Source organism: Habropoda laboriosa, unplaced genomic scaffold, assembly GCF_001263275.1.
Source record: "Habropoda laboriosa isolate 0110345459 unplaced genomic scaffold, ASM126327v1 scaffold666, whole genome shotgun sequence".
Classification (NCBI taxonomy): Eukaryota; Metazoa; Arthropoda; class Insecta; order Hymenoptera; family Apidae; genus Habropoda; species Habropoda laboriosa.
The window spans coordinates 222570-247256 of NW_017100786.1; the positions used below are offsets into that span (position 1 = coordinate 222570).

The 24687-nt window shown below is 36.4% G+C and overlaps 1 protein-coding gene across 1 annotated transcript in view; it reads right to left on the bottom strand.

The window, feature by feature from the left end:
* The window catches only part of LOC108577220 (protein 4.1), a gene marked incomplete at its 5' end in the record, with an annotated part of 173845 nt that overhangs the window by 142215 nt on the left and 6943 nt on the right, over positions 1-24687 (bottom strand). Inside the window, 3 exon segments of the mRNA XM_017940351.1 lie at positions 1128-1304; positions 9065-9097; positions 22705-22714. Coding sequence (XP_017795840.1) covers positions 1128-1304; positions 9065-9097; positions 22705-22714 — 220 coding nt within the window.

The window sequence follows — 24687 nt, forward strand, 5'->3', positions numbered from 1 at the left end:
CTCCACTTGAACTTTTGTATATTCATTCGGGTGAGTATTACTCGAAAGCATTTCTAAATTGTTTCCGTGCTTACCCTTTACAACGTGCTTACAATTATTGGTGGTAGGTACGTTGAAGCTATAAAGTTTCTGAAGTTATACCGTTGAAAATGTTTTTGTAAAGTTTATTTTTAATAATGATATGGTTTATTTAGACATAGTGTTAAAAACTATGATTCTTGTTTAAGATTGGCTAACCGCATGACTTAATGAAATTTACGCATTCGGAACACTTATTAATACCGAACACATGATAACCGCCATAGCTGTTGAATTGTAGAAATTGCCCTCTAAAATGGGTAGGAGTGAATGAAACACATTCTGTTTTCAATTGTGTTACTAAATTCAAATAATTTATATTAATTTGCAAACACTTTAATTTTTTCCTCAAGACTACCGAATGATTGCTTTTTGTTGTATTTGCACGTCTAATTGGCAAATTATTATTCACACTATAAAAGCAGAACTTGCTTCTATTTCTACCTACATCCCCTAATTTCTCACCACGTGATTTTTTGCTTACTGGTGAGTATGTTTAAGAAAAAATGATACTTAAACAATCAACTACGAAGAGTAGCATGAAACTGAAAATAAGAGTGACGTTTGCCACAGGAACTCTCGAGATGTTGTCTCGTATTTAACATCATTTTATTCTTACAATAAATAAATGTATATATGTCAACGGTGAATAAGTTGACTTACTCAATAGGGTATTGAAATTGATCGTCGAGTTTTTGTGTATTAAAATGTTTTTAGTTACACGAGCCATCCTGTATACGAATTTGATACAATAATTTTTAATCGCTCAGATAGTGTTCGGGGTTGACCTGCTTAAATTGTCCAAACAGTTTAAGTAAATGTCCTTCAAATAATATGACTTTTAAACTACTTAAATAAAATAATAAAACGATATAGCACCAATCCATGTGAAACAAATATCCGCTTTGTTAGTCAGTGATGAACGAAACAATTACAAACTTAACATCTTTAGTTTAGATGCTTTTCCCAGCTATAAAAAGTAATGCCGTTGATTATTTAACAATAATCTTGTATTTCATAAAGATATGCTAAACAAAAAATCTACTCACTTTGCACGATGCACGCCGCCAGCAGCGCTGCTTCACCTGGACTGCAGTATAGCCGTCCATGAAGAAGATCCCTCTTCAGCTGCTGATAAACCTGATACCTTGTTATTTCTTCCTTCAGCCTCAGAGGATCCGGTGGATAGAATTTCACACGAAAACTGAACAGAATGGGGTCCATATCTGAAACACAGTTAGAATTAAAAGAAACACATTTTACCTGTACAGGATGTAAAAAAATTAATGGCCATGACTTTAGGGTATGAATCTAAACCTCTGGATGAGTGGACATTTCTAAAAAAAACCTCGTCGCAAAATTCTTTATAACATTGAAAATTAATGTTAAATTTTTTCACATGAAAGGATTTGAAAGGAGCCATATGTTATAAAAAAAATAGTTGTCGAGATAAACGTTGATAAATATTTGACAACGATTTGATTGTGTAGAGTTATACGTATAGACTAGGGACCTACTACCATTCTGCCATTCGATACGATTTAGCCGCGTGACAGACGCTCGATATAACGGTATCCGTGCCCCTACGCAAACAGGGTTCAAAAGGATAGCAAGATTTAAAGGATGCACTAAGTAGAAAGACACACCTGAACTAAGTGATCCTTTTTCCCCCACCTAACCAAATTGTAAATCTTCAATAGCAGAATTCGAAAGAAACGTTGTGAAATAGGTGTTAATCATTGAACTTTCCAAACCCATCATTTTACAATATTTAATATATGTATAGCAAACTTATATAAAAAGTAAATGTTCCGATATTAAATATAATAATAATATTTTCTCTCACCAATTTGATGTTTTCACAGACTCTATATACCTCCTACTTCTTACCCACAGGACACTGCCATTTTCATTTATGTCGTGCAAAATTCTTGTGCATCCACCAGCTTCTATTTGTCCACCATTATATACACAACTTTGTGGTCTATTATGTATTTTATGAATTTTAGACTGTGTAATTATATTTTGTTATACACTGCTTTAAAATGCACAAATATGTACTAATAATTATAACACTTATAGTATCATATATGTCAGAGCACTAGTAACAACATACTAATATTACAATAACGTAGAATAACGCTAATAATATAAACATACACGATGAGAATGACCGTAAAACTAGTACTAACACTACTGTTGGACACGACACCTGTCAAGAAAGTCAGGGCCGTCGTCCACTCAGCTGTTCGTCTTGGTTTATCTACTTGGCCACTGACTTATTGTTAGTGACCGATCGACAAGCTTGCATATGTATGTGCGTGTATGTACATAGGTGGATAAACGAGTGATTGACACCTGATGATCGGATCGCCGTGGTAACCATTAGATGCCGATCACCAAACGAGCAGTGTGAATCAGAGTGTCCAAGAAAATGAACGAAATAATAATTGTGTACCGGAGAGCGAGTGAAAAAAATTAAATAATAATGATATATCTGGTTTTCTACAACCCCGATTCCTACTCTATTTATAATCGTATTAAAATCTAAAAATAAATGTATGAGAAATTAATAAAACTTCTCGACTGTTGTCAATAGAAGCTGTACTGAAAGTGTTTCAAAGTTTTTCACCATAACACGTGTTTTTGTTCAATGTTGGAACACTGAATTTCGCTATGTCAAGTGCTTTTTCATTTTCCCTATTGTCCTATGTTTTTTTTAAAGGTGTACTTTCTTCAGATATCGTGAGTTTGAATTTCATCAATTTTCAATGACAAACAAAAACAGTAAATTAACTAATAGCAGCGTTTTCTTTCCATTCATAACAAAGTGGTATTGTGATAGAATCTTTAAGTCAGAGTGGCGTTCACTTTCTCCACGCCTTCTTTAAAAATCCCTCTATAGCAAGTCCGCTCACGAAGTTGCACTATATGAAATGATCAGACAAACAGAAACATGGGAGCGATATTGGAGCAGTAGACTGCGCCTACTTGAGTAGCGATCCTGTGATGGGGCATTGTATAAATGTATTGTCTGGCAAAGCAAATGTGAAGTCTCAAGCGGGACTTAGAGCCTAAAAGTAGGAGATGTAGGGGAACTTGCGAAGGCTCGCTGTTAGTAAGCCAATAGGGACAGAATAAGGCTATCGCAGTTACTCTTAGGTCTTCCCTATTAGTCAGCCAATCACTGTAGAATAAGGCTATCGCACTTACTCTTCTATGAACAATAGGTGACGATCGAGTCTCGCTCGAACAGTCGGTAAACAGATGAACAGCCGATAATTGACCGGAATGATAATTTCGAGCGCTCGAAAAAAAATAAAGTTTACGTCGCGCGGACACCATAAACAGGCGAACAGATGCCTGCGCGACGCCAAACGACGTGCATCATGGTAAACTTTACTTTTTTTTCCCATATTCCTAAAATTTCTCTATCATTTTGATAAGCTTATTTTACAGGTTAAAATTCAAGCAATCCAATGGCATTTTTTCCAAATTATTCATGTGGGAACAGTGTCAAATCAGCAATTAAAACTTTAGCAGCGATTATTGCTATGTTTATTGCTATGAAATTAGCCCAAGGTCGAAGTATAATCTTTAAACAAAGCCGAAATATTACGGTTAAAATGATGACATGTCTGATTTTGTTAAATTTTAACATTAAATAGTGGCTGTTTGATGGTTTTCATTGGCTGTAAAAAGTGGCTGTCGGCCTGTGGTGGCATGCTATTTTTCATTGCAACCAGAAACTTTTTGGCTTCATAACCAATTTTTATGCGCCGAAATCTACTTTTATTATTCAGGAATAGGAAAATTTATTATTCAGAAATAAAAAAAAAATTTATCTTTCAATTTTCTATCTGTTAAAGAATATTAATACATTTCCTGAGGCTTCCTTTACAATAACAATTTATTGTGTATGAGTCGCTTAGAAATTAACGTCTGCGCTATTAAATACGTGCCTTGCGCTCCAACGTAGGTAAGAGGACGAGGCGACTAAATAATTTTTAGTTTTCCGTTCTTTTATCAGCGTGCTACATTATCGACAGCTGACTAAAATTTGTTTGTCTAAACCATTTACCTACAATGCAACTTCCCCTCAAACGCCTGCAGTGTAAGACCCAAGAGTAGTGGGGATGACCTGACCCGCCTATTTTGCCTTCATCTGGCCAGGCTGTGACGTCAGAGACTTCACGTTTGCTTTGCTGGACAATAGTAGTAATCGCCCGACTCAAGAGTGAGAACTATGCTTCGAAGATAGGCACGTGTTGAAAAAAGTAACCAATAGTACGAAACGCCTCACGAACGCACCAACACATGCTTACCTACGAGCCTACACTGCTACCACTGCCGTTGTTCGGCTGTCGACGTTTTACTTCGGCTGCTGCTCCCAGCTATACTCGGGGCAAAAAGAGCACTCTTGCTCCCAAAGCGGCTTCCTGAGCGGCCCTGATCTAGAGGAAGGACACACGAAGTCGATAAATGGGTACCGTTAGTTCCGAATTCACTGGAATTCTGCATACTGATGCAAGACAAGTGAAATATGTGGATGTCGTAAATTTTGTTCTACGGTGAACTATCGTTTTCACTGATTCGTCCGACCACTTTCGTCGTTTGTGTTAGCCTATCGCAGTGCGTTTTTTCAATGTGCCAGAAAATTAAGAATATCCTTTCTAGACTTTTTGGAAACAGCTTGAATAAAATCAAAATCGTTTTGACAATGATTTAGAAAGCATCTCAAAGGAATCACTGATTCCACATACATTTTTAACGACGTTTCAGACATTTATTTTTAGACTTTTTAGTCTTATTATTTTTAGTTGCTGTAATAGTATAAATAATAGTAATTACAATGTATCATAAATAGTGCTAATAATAGTTTTATCATCATTGTCATCATAATATGTATTTTTATTATCAGTATATTGTACGTGATAAGTGTTATTATTATTAGTGTATATTTGTGCATTATGCAACGACATCATACTCCGAAATGTCTGTCAAATGTTACGTACTATTAACGTAGTCAAGCAGAGAGGAACATTCATATATCGTAAATGGCTGGGGGACAATTATTTACAAATGCAAATAAGAGACATTCCCGATAGAAAGGAATTTCAAAGGCTAGATCACCGCTTATCTAAGTGAAGTGCCATTAACAATTTTCACCAGCAATATAAACTATCAAAGTCCTAGTGTTCCGTCGCGCAGGTACGGAACGCATGGGGTCTTCGTTGACCCCAAATTGATCAACAAAGACGCTTCGTAGCTCCGCGAAAAAATAAGTAATTTCTTACAGAACAATGCCTTTAGAATTTCGACTTATCCGCGTCCTCAATAACCGAAGACGTGTCATAAACCCGGTCAACGAAGACCCCATGCGTTTCGTACCTGCGCGACGGAACACCTAGTACGGGGAAGACACGTAAAACTGAGAGAGTTCCAAGCATTGAAAGAAGAGTATTATCCTGCCAGGAATATCTAAATGCTTTGAAAATGGCACGCAAATGAAGAATTCTTAGTGTTGGGGACCTGCACGATACTGACTATCGTACTGCCCTTGGAATATTGTACCCTTCTGTGCCATCTGAAATTCCATTAAGAAAAGGATTAATTCCATTGGGAATTGAACGAAGCTATTTGTGCTTAACTAAATTTATTCATAAAACCGCCAGTCGCACAAAGAAAGCTATAGCGTTTCTTGCTGGCCTGTACGCCAATAATGTAACATGGAGGTTAAATTTTACTCTGTCTGATGCTACGTGCCTAGCCTAATTGCTAAGCTTACTTGGTTGCTATGGAGCTGTACTGTTTAACTACTCTTTGCCAAGTATGTTCAAGTGCGTTAAACACACGTTGATTGGTGATTTTTGAAAAACTCAAAACGCCACTCAGCATGTCTAATTGTAAGTGACATCGCAACACCCTGATCTTGCTCTCTCAACACACGTTACCTTGGAGAGAGGGTGGCAATATGGTTAGCTGAAAGTGGCGATGTTTAGCAACAGTGAGGCTTTTCCACCAGGTCTGACTTCGTCGGTCTCTTGACCGTTACAACTAAACTATGTTCACTCCTTGGAAGTTTTTGGAAGGTCCATTGTTATGGTCCTATTGAGGACGAGAGAAATGACTTTCTAAAAACTCTAAGGTTGTAAGCCCAACTTTCTCTCACCAGGACATTTTTTCTGCACGAAACGCAGGCTAATAATAACAAAAATCCTAAGCTCAAAAGTAACCTCTTCATCACGTTCGTGTCATAAACCGCCGCGCTAAACACTTGGCAAATATGTTTTTTATGGACGAAAGCAGTTTCTTAAGTACAAAGCTGCAAAATCGACAGAATACACAAACTTGGACGTAAATTGTACTAAACGCACACATACTGGAATGCAACGCTTTAATCAAGGTTGCTTTACAGTTAATATGTGGGTAGATACAATCGGAAAACATATCATCACAGAACTTTCGCTTAAAGTTCTATAATACCAATACTCGAGCTATGTCTGTTATACGTATGTTAAATATTAGGTTTAGAGCTAATAAAGGTCAATACTTTTTTACTCAGAATTGAACATTTTTCGATATTTTGGTATAAATTTCATTTAAAATAACACAGGTGTCCTTGAAGTCTCCGAAACGCTTCCACCTAAAAGTACATACACTATAAAATATGCCCCTCCAAACCATGCAACTCTTGTACCAAAAAAATTTTTCATACAACGCATACTTAAGAAGTTATTCGAAGTGTGCAAGTTGCGTGGCCCACTCTATATATTAAATGTTATAAAGCGATGACTACAAAGTTGTGTATATAATGGTGGACAAATAGAAGCTGGTGGATGGACAAGACTTTTACACGACATAAATGAAAATGGCAGTGTCCTGTGGGTAAGAAGTAGGAGGTATATAGAGTCTGTGAAAACATCTAATTGGTGAGAGAAAATATTATTATTATATTTAATATCGGAACATTTACTCTTTATATAAGTTTGCTATACATATATTAAATATTGCAAAGTGATGGGTTTGGAAAGTTCAATGATTAACACCTATTTCACAACGTTTCTTTCGAATTCCGCTATTGAAGATTTACAATTTGATTAGGTGAGGGAAAAAGGATCACTTAGTTCAGGTGTGTCTTTCTACTTAGTGCATCCTTTAAATCTTGCTATCCTTTTGAACCCTGTTTGCGAAGGGGCACGGATACCGTTATATCGAGCGTCTGTCACGCGGCTAGATCGTATCGAATGGCAGAATGGTAGTAGGTCCCTAGTCTATACGTATAACTCTACACAATCAAATCGTTGTCAAATATTTATCAACGTTTATCTCGACAACTATTTTTTTTATAACATATGGCTCCTTTCAAATCCTTTCATGTGAAAAAATTTAACATTAATTTTCAATGTTATAAACAATTTTGCGACGAGGATTTTTTAGAAATGTCCACTCATCCAGAGGTTTAGATTCATACCCTAAAGTCATGACCGTTAATTTTTTTACACAGTGTACTTAGAAAAGGGATTCTATTATTGACCAAATTCTTTCAATCAAATAACCGCAAAATAGTCATTTTTCCTTTTCAAAATATGAAGCATTATTTTCAAATCACACTTATTTATAACTTCAACGACTTACTTAAAAATATAAAATTTTTATTTTTTCTCCTATTTCTTAAATGTACTTTAAGGAATGCGGAAACTGTGATGAAGAATGGGTGATAGATCAGAGAAGGGGAGAGTTATTTCTCTTCTTTTTGTACTCGATTGTCAAACTTAATTTTTTATTTTCCAATTTTAGATGCATAAGAATAATACAGTAGGTCACTGGAATATGAAAGCTTCACGTGAAATCGATCCACGGTAATTGAGTACAACGGGAAGGAAATACAGTAATCGAAACCTTGGTCACAGCTGTCCATTGTACACAATCGAACTTGCAAGCTTTCCGATGCATTGGATTTACTTCACTTTCTTCTTCAGTGTTAATACTATATTGCAGGTACCAAGGTTAACATTTATAGCCGTAATTATTCTAATAATTTATCGTGCGTAAATACAATAATTATGGTTGGTGTAAAACATCCCAAATAAATTTCGGTAAAATGTTTGTTAATATAAACAAAAATACTAACATAAGAACAACTCGCTTCAAGAGTTAAGAAGTATATGATGCTATTATTTCTATTATAACAGTAGTGTTTTCCATAAAAAGTTGTGTAACAAGTATCGTTATAAAAGCTTGTAAATGTTATTAGATAGAATGCGTTACAGAAAGCATTAATATCAACAATATTTTTAATCCGTTTTATATTAATTCTTATTATTATAGTTTCGTTAGTTAAACATTCCCATAATAAATGTGATTGAAAATTATGTCTGTAAAAATCCCGTTTTATATTTGAATCATTGTAAACAACGAATAGAGCTTAGCATTTTAAAGCATCCTGGTAAAAATAAATTCAATATGATTTGTTGCATATGTCTATCAATGCACTATCGTTACTCTATTTAATAAATATTTCTGTTAATGGAATACTCTGTACTGACAAATACCACAAATAACCAATTACCAAATATAATAACAAACATGATATTGTTCTCATTCGATACATCGAAAAACATTGAATTTGGATGCACTACAACATTTTAACAATTATATTACACATGTGTTTATAAGCTCTGAATTCAGATCGTTTTTGCAATTACATAAATAATTGTGGCAATTAAATATTTCGTAAAAGAAGTTGTACATAAATCGTAATAAAATAATTTAATGTATAAGTTTCATAATTTACAAGAATTCATAACTTACATTGTCGCTTTAATATAGAAAGGATATTAAACTGTACTTCGATATCATATCGCATAAATGATTACTTTATTATTGAAATATTCGGGATATAAATGTGTACAAGATGTGTAATAACATGTCTCAATTACTGTCACTTTTTTTATTTTAATATGCAACATAAATGAGTACTAACCTTTTACTTGTTTTATAGCAGTTTAAGAAAGACAATTTTACAATTTCTCTGACTATTTTCATACCAAAGTATTTCCAGTATTATTAATCATTAGTACCGAGTGTTGGAATTATTGACTGAACAACTGTTCCTGCGAAAAAATCTCGGACATTACTTCCATTAAGTTTAGCTCGTAAAGAAACTATCTCGTCTCTCAGTCTTTTTAATGAAAAGGCATTCATTTAAAGGATTATCACACAGCACAATATGTTTATTTCTTTATTTCGTGATACATTTACATCTTTATTTCTTTTCAAATGTAACATATATGTATTTAATTCATTAATATCTACGAGAAAGTTAAAAACGGTACACTACTGGTTTTAATCGACGAATCCATGGAGGGGTGTACTACAGGTTTTGTAGGTACGACTTTAATTTTTATGTGGTAAAGAGAGGGTGAGGAAAAGGGAGGGGAAGGGAGAGGGAGAGATGATATACGAGCCACTTCACATCGAATCAGAGGAGAGTTGATTCGAGAGTGGTCACTGTCGAGAATTATAGTGTCTCATTTTAATCTAAATACGCAATTATCTCTCAAATAAAACTTACTTTGTCTCGAGGGGAACATCTTACGATGGATAGTAGTCTTGTCAAGGTGCCTCCGAGATTTTAAGCTGACTTTTTTTTTTTAAGGGAACTATAATGGAACTGTAGCTTTTAATGCAGTTAACTAGACGTGTAACCCATTCTAAGACGAATTCATTAATCTATGATTTGATTCAAAGTTCTTTAAGACTGTAGCGAAGCACGGTTTATGAGTACCGTTAGCAGAAATTAGCTTGCAGCTATCGAGGGAAGTCCTCGATGAATTTTACTGCAAGTTAAAAACCTTAATTGCTAAAAATTATTTTATAACGCGCGAAGGGCTCACGGTCACATAAACGCCCCTCGAAGACAGCTACCATAAACCGTGGCCCGCTACCGCCAGGACAAACAGAACGTGCTGAGTCACACGCACGGTTCCTGGGAAATCCAAGAAATTTCCACCTTCTTGCCAGGAGAGATGTTGAGGTAGAGCCTCAACATCGAGACGCCTACACAAATTAGTATATAAGAAAAGCAAAAAGAAAAACGCGCACTTGAATATTTATAACCATCCGTTACAAGATCATTCAAAATCTATCTTCAGTGGATGACCAGAAAACTGTTTTTATTTTGTTGACCGGAGAAGATGACTGTTGAAAATATTAAAGCAAATTTTAAAAAATTGAATGGTAGTGAAAAAAACAAAATAAATTGTTATGATATTTAGTTAAGTATTTTTATTTTTTTAAACATTTTTATACTTAATTTTTTAAACTTCTATTTAATTTTCTATTAGGTATTAATTTCTTCCTATATTATTTTCCTTAATGCAAAGGGTCTAGTAGAATAAGATAGTCAAAAGTACCCTTGCACCAATAATTAGGTCGTGCGATATACCATTCCATAGCTTACCGAAAGAAAGCATTTGGCGCAAACTTTCAACCCTCTCGTTCGACATAGGGGGCAGTTACAGGGTGAATTATGTTCATCAGTTTTTGGACTTTTTTTCCTATTTAGTGATACGCAAAAATTTTGAAAAATCTGACATATTGTGTATATGAAGGTACATGTTAGGGAATTTTTTCTGATTTTTTCCTTGCAAATTCTAGTTGTAAGAAATAAAAAACGCAAAGAAAAGCGGATATCTTTTGAAATATTGAAGCGACTACTTTTATATTTATTTAGTAACAACATCTTAACATAACTATTATCCTCAGTTTTTTTCAGATTTTTTGAAAGCAATGCAATTTGCTGCAACCTTGAAAGACCAACATATCATGGGAACATGTCAAGGAATTCGTCTCAAAATGGGCTATACGCCTAGCTAAACGAAAATATAGTCGATCACAAAAATATTCGGATGCCAGTATAATTTCGAATATTCTGTTCGGTATTTTATGTGAATATAAAATAAACAAAAAATGTTTACTACGTTGAACTATACTTTCTAGTTAACAAAAATTCAAAAACTATTGTAGGAATGCTAGATTATAAGAATAATTATAACGAGTGTGTGAACTAGAAAGATAGAGGTGCGAATGAAGAGTACCTACATATATCTCGTGTGAATGCTTAGTTGAAAACGATAGCTGAATGAACGAAGAATACTTGAGCTCCAGCGATAGAAGTGCGAATGATAAGTGTCTGGGACGAGAGAGCAAGAGTATCTGGTGAACGAAGAGTGAGTGATCGCCAAAAAGTTCGATGGACGTGACTGAATGCGTTTTGAGAATGTCCGCGAATAGAGAAAAAGCTAAATAAATAGAGAACGAGGGATTGAAGAATACAATAGGGTGAACGAGATGCGTGCGCGTCATTGAGAGTCAGAGCATCAGAGCGAAAGTCATTGAGAATTTGTTATTGTATAATACTGTTATTGTTATTATTGAGACTATGTTATACAATAAACTGTTATTGTTATTATCATTCGTGAACGATACCTGTCTTTAATTAAACATTCCTATACTATTTATTTAGTACATATATTTGTTTAAATAAAGAAATGCAGTAATAGTTAATTCTGAGATCACAAAAATATTCGGACAGTATATAAATTAAATTTATAAACATAAAATAACAATTTTTAATCGAAAATTGTTGGATAACCAACCGCCTATTGACATTGAGTCACCAAGTCACTCTTAAGATTAACCCCATAACGCCGAAAAACAAGTTACTCATCGATCGCTGACTGTCCCTTCAAAGTCCTGTCCAGCAATTCGTCACCAGAACCAAGTTCACCTTCTCCCCCAAATCCCTTCCTTATAAGTATACCCGAAAAATCCCTTAGAACATCATTATAGAAACCAAGCGAGTACAGTAAACCACTTTACCGACCGGTAGAGGTTGAACATTTACGCACTTTCGACCGGTCACTCGGCCACAGATACATCGGTGACACCGGCTCTGTTTAGACTCTAGGCTAATACGCTAGGCTAATATACGCGCTTTTTCTTATACCTGTAGAAATATTAAATCAAACTTTGACTGGTTAATAGGCTATCGGTCGGTAAGCGTCGGCGAAAAAAAAATGGATTAATAGGCTACCGGTCGGTAAGTGTTGGCGGCAAACAGCCGATTAATAGGCTACCAGTCGGTAAAGTGTTAAGAGCGGTCGGTCTAATACACGTCTCAGCAAAAACCAACGTTCTCTTCTCTTCGTGAAGTTCGCGCATTGTCATACGGACTCCGCGTGTGCAAGTATCATCGCCAAAATAAACACTGTATTTCTAAAGTATAATCGATATCTACTTTCCTCCCCGGATTCCAACAAAATTAATATTTTGTGGAATATCCTTTTTGCTGCACAATATGCTGTAAACGTGTTGACATGTTAGAAATAATTTTTTTCAAATAATTAACATCAATATGCAGCCATTCTGCCCTAAGGCGTGTTTTAAATTCTATTTTCGAATTTATAACAGTCTCTGGAATATTTCGGTCCAATTCAATAGGGTTCAAGTCAGGAAATTGCGGAGATTGTTGCAGAACGTTTGAGCAATGATATAATAAAATTTCTTGCAGGATCCGTGCTTTATGCTTCAGTCTGTTGTCCTGATAAAATTTAAATCTCTCTCCAATCTCCATGTTGGAGGTATTTTTTAACTAAATTATTTTCTAGAATAGTGAAGAATTTATTTTTATCTGAAACGTCATCAATAAACACTAATTCGCGCACTCTGTGAGAATAAATGCACCCACATACCGTTGCAGATCCGCTTTCTTCGAACTCTCATTTTTCCATCACTGCCTTAGATGTTAAATTTGCTCATCGGCAAAAATAACATTATCTCACCACTTAGATCCCTTTGATATAGTATACTCCTTTGCGTACTGAAGCCTTTCCCTTTTATTTGCTGCATTTATATACATACGTATGGCTTTTTTTGGAACCAATTCGCTCGTTATAGTCATCAGGCCTCCGCACTTACTCTTCTATGACTAATAGGCGACGATCGAGCTTCGCGCACACAGTCGGTAACAGATGAGTAATCCACTAGTAGTCATTTTTATAATTTTCATCGTATCTTTATGAAGATGGTATTAGTGACTTGGTGAGGATCTCCCGATGAAAATGAGTTCAAAAACGACATACCATCGACTTAGCCTTAAAAGTAGTTAACAACATCCTTGCATTCATTCTTAAAAATCCGGTATATTTAAATTGATGACTGATAAAACTACTTTGATTTATGTCGTGTTTAGACTCATTTTTATCAGGAAAACCTTACCAATTCATTGAAATTGAAATTTTTGATAGTGGATGAATCGTTGCAACGCAGACGGCATCCCTGTCAGATGCCAGATCTTAACCGTCGCTGTTTCACGCACCACGTGTCTCGCTTACTCTCGTTTCGTCCATTCTCCTTCCTTGTCAATTGCGATTATAGTCCTTGGTTGTTTTTAACACGTTTGCTGAGTCTAGAAAATCAATGGCCTGCTGGGCAATACATTCTGAACAGTATATGCTGCGTCGGTGACAGCGAACGTGTTAGCAGAGTCTTCCTCACGATCTGTGATTGTCACGCAACACTTTCCAAACAATAATCGATGTAATCTCTAACTAGAAAATCAATGGCCTGCTGGGCAATACATTCTGAACAGTATATGCTGCGTCGGTGACAGCGAACGTGTTAGCAGTCTTCCTCACGATCTGTGATTGTCACGCAACACTTTCCAAACAATAATCGATGTAATCTCTAATTTCCTGTCCTTTTATTATCGACAGCTGATTAAAGACTATTTGTCTAAACCATTTACTATGCAGAGCTGGAAAGAAGTCCAGAGCGGTGGCACAGGAGCAAGAGGGGAACTTCGTTCGCACCACTTAACTCTTCCCTCACGCGGTGCTATATGATCCGATTCATCAATGTTATCGCATTCAGCCAATAAGGACAATACGTGTACCCGAATTCTACGATTGTTCCAGTGAATGTCCCAATCAAATCCGCATTCCTTCTGCAAGGAGCAAGAGGGGCATGTCGCTCGCTTCGTTTGACCCCACCTCTGACGCTCACGCAACTTGCGCATTTAGGCTCACGGCGGGACACGCTGCATACATAATAGTAGCATTCCATTATTCACGGGAAACACGTTCCATGATAATAAAACTTATTATATTATAAAATTAAACGCATCCTTAAGGGGGTATTCGCTTTTTCCAGCCGCAAAAATAGGCAATCTGCGTCGATTTTTTTTTTTTAATAGAGAAAGTTGTATATGTTGTGTTTATTGTTAAATATTTATGAATTAAACTATTACTAAAATATTATTTATTTTTTCTTATTTTCAAATTAGTAATAATACTTTCTTTAAACATATTATGAAAAATAAGAAAATTTTTACATTATATTAACACGTTAAACGCCCAGCCTGTTTTGCTTACCCGTTCCGTTCAGGCCACACTTGGCCGTCAAGTGGGCCATGCGAACTATAAACAGAAGATGACCAACGAAAAGTATACTGTCAGTCACCGGTGACTGACACGGCCTGAACGGAAAGTATAGCGTCAGTCGCCGGCGACTGACATGGCGCTTAACGTGTTAATAATTAACACTTTGAGTTCATGTCTACACCAATGCGTCGTAGCTGTCGGCTCGCTCTCGGTCTTTGTCATGCGATTCGGTTAGTTGACCACTTCAGCCAACAATGTGCTACGACCAAAAATCCATGTGAAGTAGGGTGGGTCTATTTCACTGTGCCCAATCAGACCCGCATTCCTTCCGCAGGACTTCTTTCCAGCTTTGCACAGTAAGTACAATGCTGATCCGTAAGAAGCAACTGCTGTCTGGCTCGTAATAAGCAACTCGCTATTCCCTCTTCTTTATTTGAAGTCGGCTCGCGAGTGAGAGATTCGAGAACGAGTGAAAGGTTCATGAAAGCGAGAAGGTATAAATCTTTACGGTCGAATGAACAATGACGTCGTTTAGTAAAAGAAGAATAGAGTATGTACATACATATAACGCTTTCTCACTCTAGTATTAGCGATCCTGGTGTGTTATACATACAGTCTGTTTCACAAGAGCGTGGGCGCGATATCTTTGTGAAAATTACTTCTTTCTGTAAACAATTTTATACACATCGAAAGTACATCTAAGAAACTAATACGCACTTAATTAACAGTCCAATCTCCACCATTAGCGATTATTGCTTGACAACGTCTAGGTATACTTTCAACTTTTTCGGTGTATGAGAGTGGTAGAGACCTCCATGTTTCTCGAATAGATGTTTAACACGTCTTTGGATAATTGGATTTTCATAAACAGACCAGACACGTCTGATATTCCAAGTCCAAAAGACTACATCATTCTACATCATTGAATACAGCACCACTTCGATCGCGATCAACTTTTTCGTGTCTCCACGCCAGCCGATTTTCGTCGTGTTTTCTTGAAATCAACGATTTTGACAATGTACTGCGCCATCTAAGATTATTTTCTGTCAAGCGACGTTTCAATGTCAAAATCTCTATATTTATGCCCTTTTTACCAAAAAAGCTTGTCCTTTACGCAAGTAAAATGTTGGATTCCTTGAAAAATGCCGGAAGATCACTTTATCTTCCCTCTTCATAGCACCTCGCTTTGAATCTCGATCAGGGAGGTCACCGACACATTTAGTTTCTTTATATCGTTGTATCTACTTATTAACGAATTCACGGGATTAATGCATATATTTTGCTACATTTTTAACACTCATTTTTGTGGGATTTTGTTAAATACTATTGCGTTTATTCTCATAGAAGTAACCCCACGCGACGCCGGTGCTGTTCACCTCTAATCCGCTTCTCTTTTCTTTTCGCCGCCGCTCCGATTCGTTCTCTCTTCCTCACACACCTCACACTTCCTCCTTTTCTCCGCGCACGCATCCACACACACACACACTCACACACGCCGCGATCGGCTTGACAACCCATGTTGTCTAAACATAACAAACACGCCACGCACGATCGTCTTCCATTCGTTCTTCCTTTCCAGGCCATTCACACCAACTCTCTCACATTCAATCTGTCATACCAACCCCCACAACTCACACACACGCGCAGCCAATGCGGCCCTCTCTTTCTCTCCTTCACCCTCGCTCTCACTTTCACTCCCACACTTTTGGTTTTGTTGAGTGATAACACGAGAAGACTGTCTCAGTAACAAAAACGATATTGAGAGATTTAAAGCCAATGCGTATCAGAGGGAACTTTATATTTTTATACTAACATAATCTCCTCCTCGTTAGATCTCAGGTTTCGAAAATATCGCGTCCACGCTCTCGTGGAACAGGCTGTATCTCGAGCCTCTCGCTCGCTCTCCATGTTCTCTCGTCCCGTTCGAGAACAAAGTCATGCCGAGTAGCCTACTTGATCCGTAAGAAGCAACTGGCCGATCCCGAGCGAACTGCTTATTACGGATCAAAACTGTACCTAAACACCAACTTCCCCTCAAGCGGCGGCAGTATAGGATCGAAGAATAGTGGGGATAGCTTGACCGCCTATTTTCCGCTCATTTGATCAGAAGATGACATCAGAAGCCTTATCTTTGCTTTGCCGATCTGTAGTTCCATTTGAAAGAACACAGGTCACCTTGAAATCTCGGAGGCATCTCCACCTAAACAATATGTACTTGTGTCTATCATAAGATGTTCTCCTCGACACAGAGTAAGTTCTATTTGAAACATTTTTTCCAATAACAAATAGTTGAGAAGATAATTGCGTGTATAAATTAAAATGAAAAACCGCGTACAGGAAACATTTGATAATTGCACCAACATCGGGACTCAAAGTTGGCAATTATTCAGAGGTAGAAACGATTCTATTCTAAGAAACGAGGTCTTGGGCATACCGAACGTAGAAAAGGACAACGCGAATGAACGAACATAAGCTGAGAACTTTAGCTCAAAAATCAAACCTGCTTATTTCTGATTTGTGATGAATGAAATTTTGACCAACACATTTGTCACATTTTTCTGATTAAAATGATCCCAAACACGATATAATTTGGAGCATATTTGCTTACTTAATAAATGGTAATAAACAATAAATAAATATAATTCTACGAGTTTATTTTTAGACAAGTCAAAAATAAAAAAGTTTCATCTTTGAATTAGTACGTACATTGTTTCAACGATATCTGATATTGGATCATGTTATACTACTCGACAGCTGCGGGTCGTCGAGCTTAAGGGTGCATAGAGAGAGAGAGAGACCCCCCCAATGGAGATGACAACCGAGCAATTATCCTGAGGTGCGTTTTGGGCAATTATTGAAGGTTTTCTATATACATATGTATACAAAACTATGAACTTTGAGACGAACTTGTAAGTAAAATATATTTTTATCTATAATATTTCATGATGTTTCTTTTACAAAATACCATTTTTACGTGTAGTGTCGTTGGCAAAACTGTTTTATGTACACAGTAATAAAACTTACAACTTGTATGTACAGGGTGTAAAAAAATTAATGGTCACGGCTTCAGGGGGTGAATCTATACCCTTGGATCGGTGGACATGTGTAAAAAAAAGTTTCCGCAAAATTGTTTGTAACATTGAAAATTAATGTAAAATTTTTTTTTATATCAACGTATTCTGCTCGACGAGAAGAGAAAATGTCTGAAAGGGGCCATATGCCACAAACAAATAGTTTCCGAGATAAACGTTGATAAAGTTTGGCAACGATTTGATTGTGTAGAGCTATACGTACAGGACGTACTGACCTACTAACCTACTAACACTCTGCCATTTGGTGGAATCTAGCCGTGTAGGACACGCTCGGTATAATGGTGTGCTTGCCCCTACACAAACGCCGTTTGGTTCGGGCCTGCCTTCGAGTTTAGACCTTGCTGTCCCTTTAAACGGCGTTTGTGTAGGGGCACGCACACCATTATACCGAGCGTGTCCTACACGGCTAGATCCCACCAAATGGCAGAGTGTTAGTGGGTCCTAATCTATACGTATAGCTCTACACAATCAAATCGTTGCCAAACTTTATCAACGTTTATCTCGGAAACTATTTGTTTGCGGCATATGGCTCCTTTCAGACTTTTTCTCTTCTCGTCGAGCAGAATACGTTGATGTAAAAAAAAAATTTCACATTAATTTTCAATGTTATAAACAATTTTGCGGAAACTTTTTTTTTACAAATCTCCACCGATCCAAGGGTGTAGATTCACGCCCTGAAACCGTGACCATTAATTATTTTACACCCTGTACATACATACATACAGAGTGTCGCGTAATTAGTGGTACAAGCGGAAAGGTGGTGATTTTAAATGAAAAAATGAATTGAATATAAGTAACAAAAGCTTTTCATGCTAGGTTTTGTTTTAGATTATAATAACTTTCAATATTCATCGAGTACCTGTGTACGAGCCATTCCACGTCAAATCGCACAGATTTTGGTCATACTTATCGATTTTTTTCAAACTTATAGGATGTGTTGATACCCTTGAGAAACTAAACGATGTAAAATTTTAGTTTTCTATCTCGAACGGTTTTTAAACTATTTAATGTTAAAGTTTTGGAAAATTAAACGAAATCAGCCAACATGTTAGCACTTAAACCGTAATAATTCGACTCCGTTTAAAGATAATGCATTCCTCTTAGGCTCATTTTAAAAATAAAGAAACACTCTTTTCGAATCTATAATAAAACTTTATTTATTATCAAACATAGCAATAATCGCTGCTAAAGCTTCAACTGCTGATTTGACGCTGTTCCCACCCATAGAACAATCTGAAAAAATACGATTAGATTGCTTGAATTTTAACCTGTAAAATAAGCTTCTTAAAAAGACGAAACCATTTCGGGAACATCGAAAAGAAAAGTTTACAACGGTGCACGTCGTTTGGCACTACGCTGACACCATAGACTAAGGATCAAGGAAGAAGGAGGTAATTTTACATTGATGGTACCTCGTCGGGAACAATCAGCAAAATGACGATAAAGATAGAAGAGACTTGCAAAACTTGTAGGCAGCGGTGTACTGTTATGCCGCGGCAAAGAGAGAAGTCTCGAAGAACGTTTCTTAGTGTGTAAAAGTAGTTTTTATTAATATAATACAGGAACCACGTACAGAGGACGTTTTCACTATGACGTGTGCGGGACGAGGTGAAGCCAACTATTGCTCGAAATGTGTGGGGACACTGTCCTTTCTCCCTTCGCTTTTCCTGGAGTTTGTATCCTTATGAGTAAGCCGTTCGAGCTTCGAACGGCCAAAGGAACCTCCTGGTGCGTCAGGATAGTGACTAATTCTAAGCGGTGTCACTATCCTAACAGTACAACCTGCAGGTTTCATTTATTCTTTTAAACCGTGGGTACAGATCTATTTCTGATAGTACATTATTATTCTGGACAATATTCGTTATTATGTAAAAGTACAATTTCAAAAGCGTTCCAGCGGGATATCTGGCTTGGAAAAGTGATACATTGTATGCGTTACGCATGTGCGGCAACTGTTCGCCTGTCCATGGTGTCAGCATGGCGCCAAACGACATGCACTATTGTAAACTCTTTTTTTGTCAATGTTCCCGAAATGGTGTCATCTTTTTAAGAAGCTTATTTTACAGGTTAAAGTTCAAGCAATCTAATGGTATTTTTTCAGATTGTTCTATGGGTGGGAACAGCGTCAAATCAGCAGTTGAAACTCTAGCTGCGATTATTGTTATGTTTGCTGATAATAAATAAAGTTTTATGTATAGATTCGAAAAGAGCGTTTCTATATTTTTAAAATGGGCCTAAGAGGAATGCATTATCTTTAAACGGAGTCGAATTATTACGGTTAAAGTGCTAACATGTTGGCTGATTTCGTTTAATTTTCCAAAACTTTAACATTAATAGTTTAAAAACCGTTCGAAATAGAAAGCTAAAATTTTACATCGTTTAGTTTTTCAAGGGTATCAACAGATCCTATAAGTTTGAAAAACATCGGTAAGTATGACCACAATTCTATGCGATTTGACGTGGAATGGCTCGATAATGCCTGTACTCAACGGATTTCACCGTAATTGTCATTACAATATACATACATTATATCTTTGTTCATATTAATTCTATTCGGTAATCGAGGATACATAAGAAGCAGGACGTTTACATTTTAAACAGTTTATTTTATTAGCTTACTTTCAAAATATTCATTATTAGGTTAAAAATTGTTAGAAATGTTATCTATTTTGCTGCATACATAATTGTACCCTTCCTAATAATTTTCTACAAACGTTTTGTAATTGAATGTTATTTTGCGCTTTTAATGTTCCAAATGCTATTATGTACAGGGTGTCCCAGATTTAAAATGCCAAACTTTGTCAATATATTCTATCAGCCTAAATAAGAAAAACACGTTAATAATCATAGGTCGTTTAACACTTTATTGAAAAGTTGTAAAAAAAATACGGAATACGAAGGGAGCAGTAACAGACGCGGTTACTGCGATACAATGGTGGAATTGATTCGCCATATTTACATTAGTTTGTTTACGGGACCTGTGTTTACTATCTGAGGTCGTTGAAGCTATCAATATTAATTTCTACCAAAACCGTTAGTAGTTGCACCTACGAATTTAGTCTTAAAATTAATATCAGTAGTAATAATTAGTATTAAACAAAAATTAATAGTAATATGTACAGTAAATTCTCTACAAGTGTCAGTCAGTTTGGATTCTACAAGTGTCAGTATAGATCTATGTTATCTCGCTCGTTGTCAGTCAAGCGCGTAACGCTACACCACTCGGTTTCTTTTACGAGATTTCACGGCTCGACAATTCATAATAGAAAAATATAATTCCTTTAATTTTACTTTTATTCATCTGAAATTTTTTTTAACATGTTGTTGAGATTTTTCTGATGAAAATGATATCAAACACGATATAATTTGAACAATCCGTAGTGATACGGGCAGGACAGGCTGCGGCCGGTTCGTAGGAGAATGGGCTGCACAGGTCATGCAGCCACCTGATAATACGACTATATAACTATGCATGCATTAATGACCTCCACTCTGCCAATGCATTATTACCAGACAAAAGCACTGAAAAATATTCGCAATTTGTTCACATTCTGTCTGCCATGCTGCATGTGGTGGCTTGAATTTCCATTTGCTGATAAACCTAATTACGAGGCCTTTACCTCAACATTTACGCTACTTAAAAACACTTGTTTGCTATATTGGTATTAACACATCTTGCGCGGGAAGCGACTAAGGTCGTTTTGCGCGGATCACATCTTGAGCGGGAAGCGACTAAAGTCGTGTTGCACGGATTATTGGTGGATTATTGTTATCGATGGGCTTTTGTAATGTTTTTACAATAAGATCGGATACACATGAGTACTAGGTCGACGCCCGTATATTTCAACATTAAAACGTGCGTTGCAAAAATGCATTCCTATGAATGCGTTTTGCTGACGCTGTTATGCTACGTGAATGCTACACGTAGCATTCGACACCGGAGCTTGCAGCTATGCATTGACATAAATCTGGGAAATTGAGCGGCGGACGCACTCTATACAGACGACAATTGCGCCAAGTGCACGCTACTCGTATGTTGTTCACAAGTATTTAGGTGGTCGTAATTCCGGTAAGAGTTTGGCGGCAAAGCACCCGCGCAAGATGTGTTAATTTAATGACTGCAGATAGTAAACACAGCTCGCATAAAACTACATGTAAAAATCACTTTTTAAAGTAAAAACTAACTTTTTAATAAAGCGTTAAACAACCTATATTTATATAATATGTTTTCCTTACTCAGACCCATACAATATATTGATAAAGTTTGGCATCTTAAACCTGCAACTCCCTGTATAATTTATTGTCTTAATTGTTCAAAGTTTGCCATATCAACACTGTACACGATAGATTTGACGTGACCTAGAAATAAAAATAGTGTGACGACAGATTTGAAGGCAGTTCCAGCATTAATATTTTTCATTTAAAAAATTGTTCACTTTATAATTAAAATGTAATGGTTCTTCAACCGGTTCAAAAAGCAAACTTTTTCGAATTCCAAGAGGAATATATTCCAATAATTCGAGCAATATGTCATGTGCAAAATGCAAATATGTCACTGCAAATAAAGATCCACAATTTGATCTCCTACTATACTGGCTCACTTTATTTTACTTGATAACTCGTTTGTAAAATAAGATGCGGGTGTTCAGATGCTTTTTCTATGCATATCTCGAACATTATACATGGTCTCTCGTGAATTTTGTTTCAACGAACTATAAAATTTTTAATAAAAATTTCGTTGAAGCAATGAGTGACTCTAATACCATTCACGGTCCGTGAGTCCCTGTACGAGGGTCGTCCAGAAAGTACCTAATACCCGCTTACGTATAAAAGTCATGTAAAATAATTGAATATGCTTATAGGAGGTCACCTAACTTCACTCATATGTGGACATAAATCAAAGCAAATTTCATGTTTAAATAATTAATATTGTCATTGTTTTATTCGTTTAAGGCCCAGTGTAGATGAGTGGTTTGCGGCAGCATCATCGCCGCGGCAAATTAACGCTTCATTTTTTTTGCAGTTCACACGAGCGTCTTGCATTTATTTGCCGTCGCGTCTTTGCGTTCCGTGTGAACTGTTTCATATAAACCAATGCTTTTCTAAAACGCAGTGTCAATTTGCCACAGCGCGACGATGACGCTGCCATAAACCGCTCGTCTGCACTGAGCTTTAGTCGTATGTGAGACTTTTCGATACTGCTTTTAGATCATATTTAAGGTACTATGGGGTATAAGAGGTACCTACATACAATCGACTATAATAACAGAGCGCGCAGCTTGCTTACCTAAAACGGGGATACACAAGTCCTTTTCCAGTTCCTTGTGACGCTAATTTTAAACCCTCCGTCCTGCAAAAGGGCTCATTTTGTAGGTAGAATTTCAAGGAATGTGACCATATTTTCTTTTTAATTTAAACATCTCTAGCCCATAATAGAGAAATTTACAAAATAAGCTCGACCTCGTGTGGCTCTGAAGACCAGAAACTTTCTTCACCACTTTAAATGGGAGGTACTGAATCATCCTGTCTACAGTCCGAACTTGGCTCCGAGCGATTATCTTTTCCACTTTACGTTACGATAAGTGCTTAAATAGGGACGGCGACTATGTTGAAAAATAACATATATTACAGTTACAAATAAAAAAAATTTTTTTAAATACATTTGTATTGTTATTTCAAAACGGATATTACTTTCTGGGGCACCCCTCGTACCTTACAAATATGATAAGGGTAATTGTTCATTTACATTATGCTATCTGTGTAATACAAAACAATTAATAAAATTGGCAAAGCATAAACATACCGAAAAGTGTAGCAATGCTTTTTTACAAAATTGGAACGAAATCTGTGTATAATGAAATCTACTGTGAAATTCGTCGAGTGAAGACACAGTCAAGTATATACACATACTCAACAAATATTTAAGATTTATTTTCTCTAAAATAAAACCTTGTATGGAAAAATTTTATTATTTTTTATTCATTTTCATCGGTATTAAATTGAAGGAGTGAATCCTGAAACCATTTTAAAGACGAAAATCAATAATGACAAAATTACATCTAAGACTTTGTTAATTAGTTACTAACAATAAAATTTGCATCTGATGCAGGCAATTTTCATAAGTCAACCGTGCCATACCAAGTGGAGAAAGACGCTGGTAGCAGAAACTGTTACAAGGGGTCGACAAAATTTTGTAAACATTTCGTAATGAACAAAAAAATCGTGGTTTGTGTAAACATTACCCAGACTTTTTATGCATTTCTTGCCCACGTAAAAGTGAAACTTCTAACGCACATGTTCAAGTAAATAAGCGGTAAGAAGGCCAATTCTTTGTCCCCTCTACGCTGTCTTCACTTAAAGGGCAAAGTGTTGTAAACAAGCGGTTTTCAACCAGCCGTCTATAGCTGAACTACCCAAGGTCAAAGAAGTCCACTGATTTGCCAGTTGTGTTGTTGTCTATATTACAAAGTTTGCTATAAATCGACAAATTTACGAGTCGAGACGTGACTAGTTGACAAAAAGACAAGCATCACGGTGATCAATCAGTAACGTTCTCCATTAGAAACTGATCCCTATACGTCGTATGAGTATTGCTAGATTTCGTCCACTGATCTTTTACTTCATTTCTTGGCTTCTTTTAACAGACAAATCTTCAATTCTTGTCGTTATCTGCGAGCGAGAGCACTGCAGTGAGTAAACTTACCGTTTTGTGGAACTTACAATTTAATTTAATTTAATTTTAAGTTCCATTTTAGCTTAGCTTAGTTTAGTTTAATATCGAATGACTCGCACGAATATTCGGATACATTAAGGTTATGGTAATTAATCCCAAGGAGTCAGTTTAACACGAATCGCAAGTCGTTGACAAGCTATATGATCGTGCTACGGACTCCAGTTAGACCATTCAGTATCTGCTACACTGATAGCAGTACCTGTAAACACGATATCAACTTTTATATCAAACATTTTTCATAATAACAATTTTTTTATATTTGCAACGATCTGCGAGATATTCGTATATTTCCAGATATAACGGGCACACTGTACATGCTCATATTCGTGGCACTTTT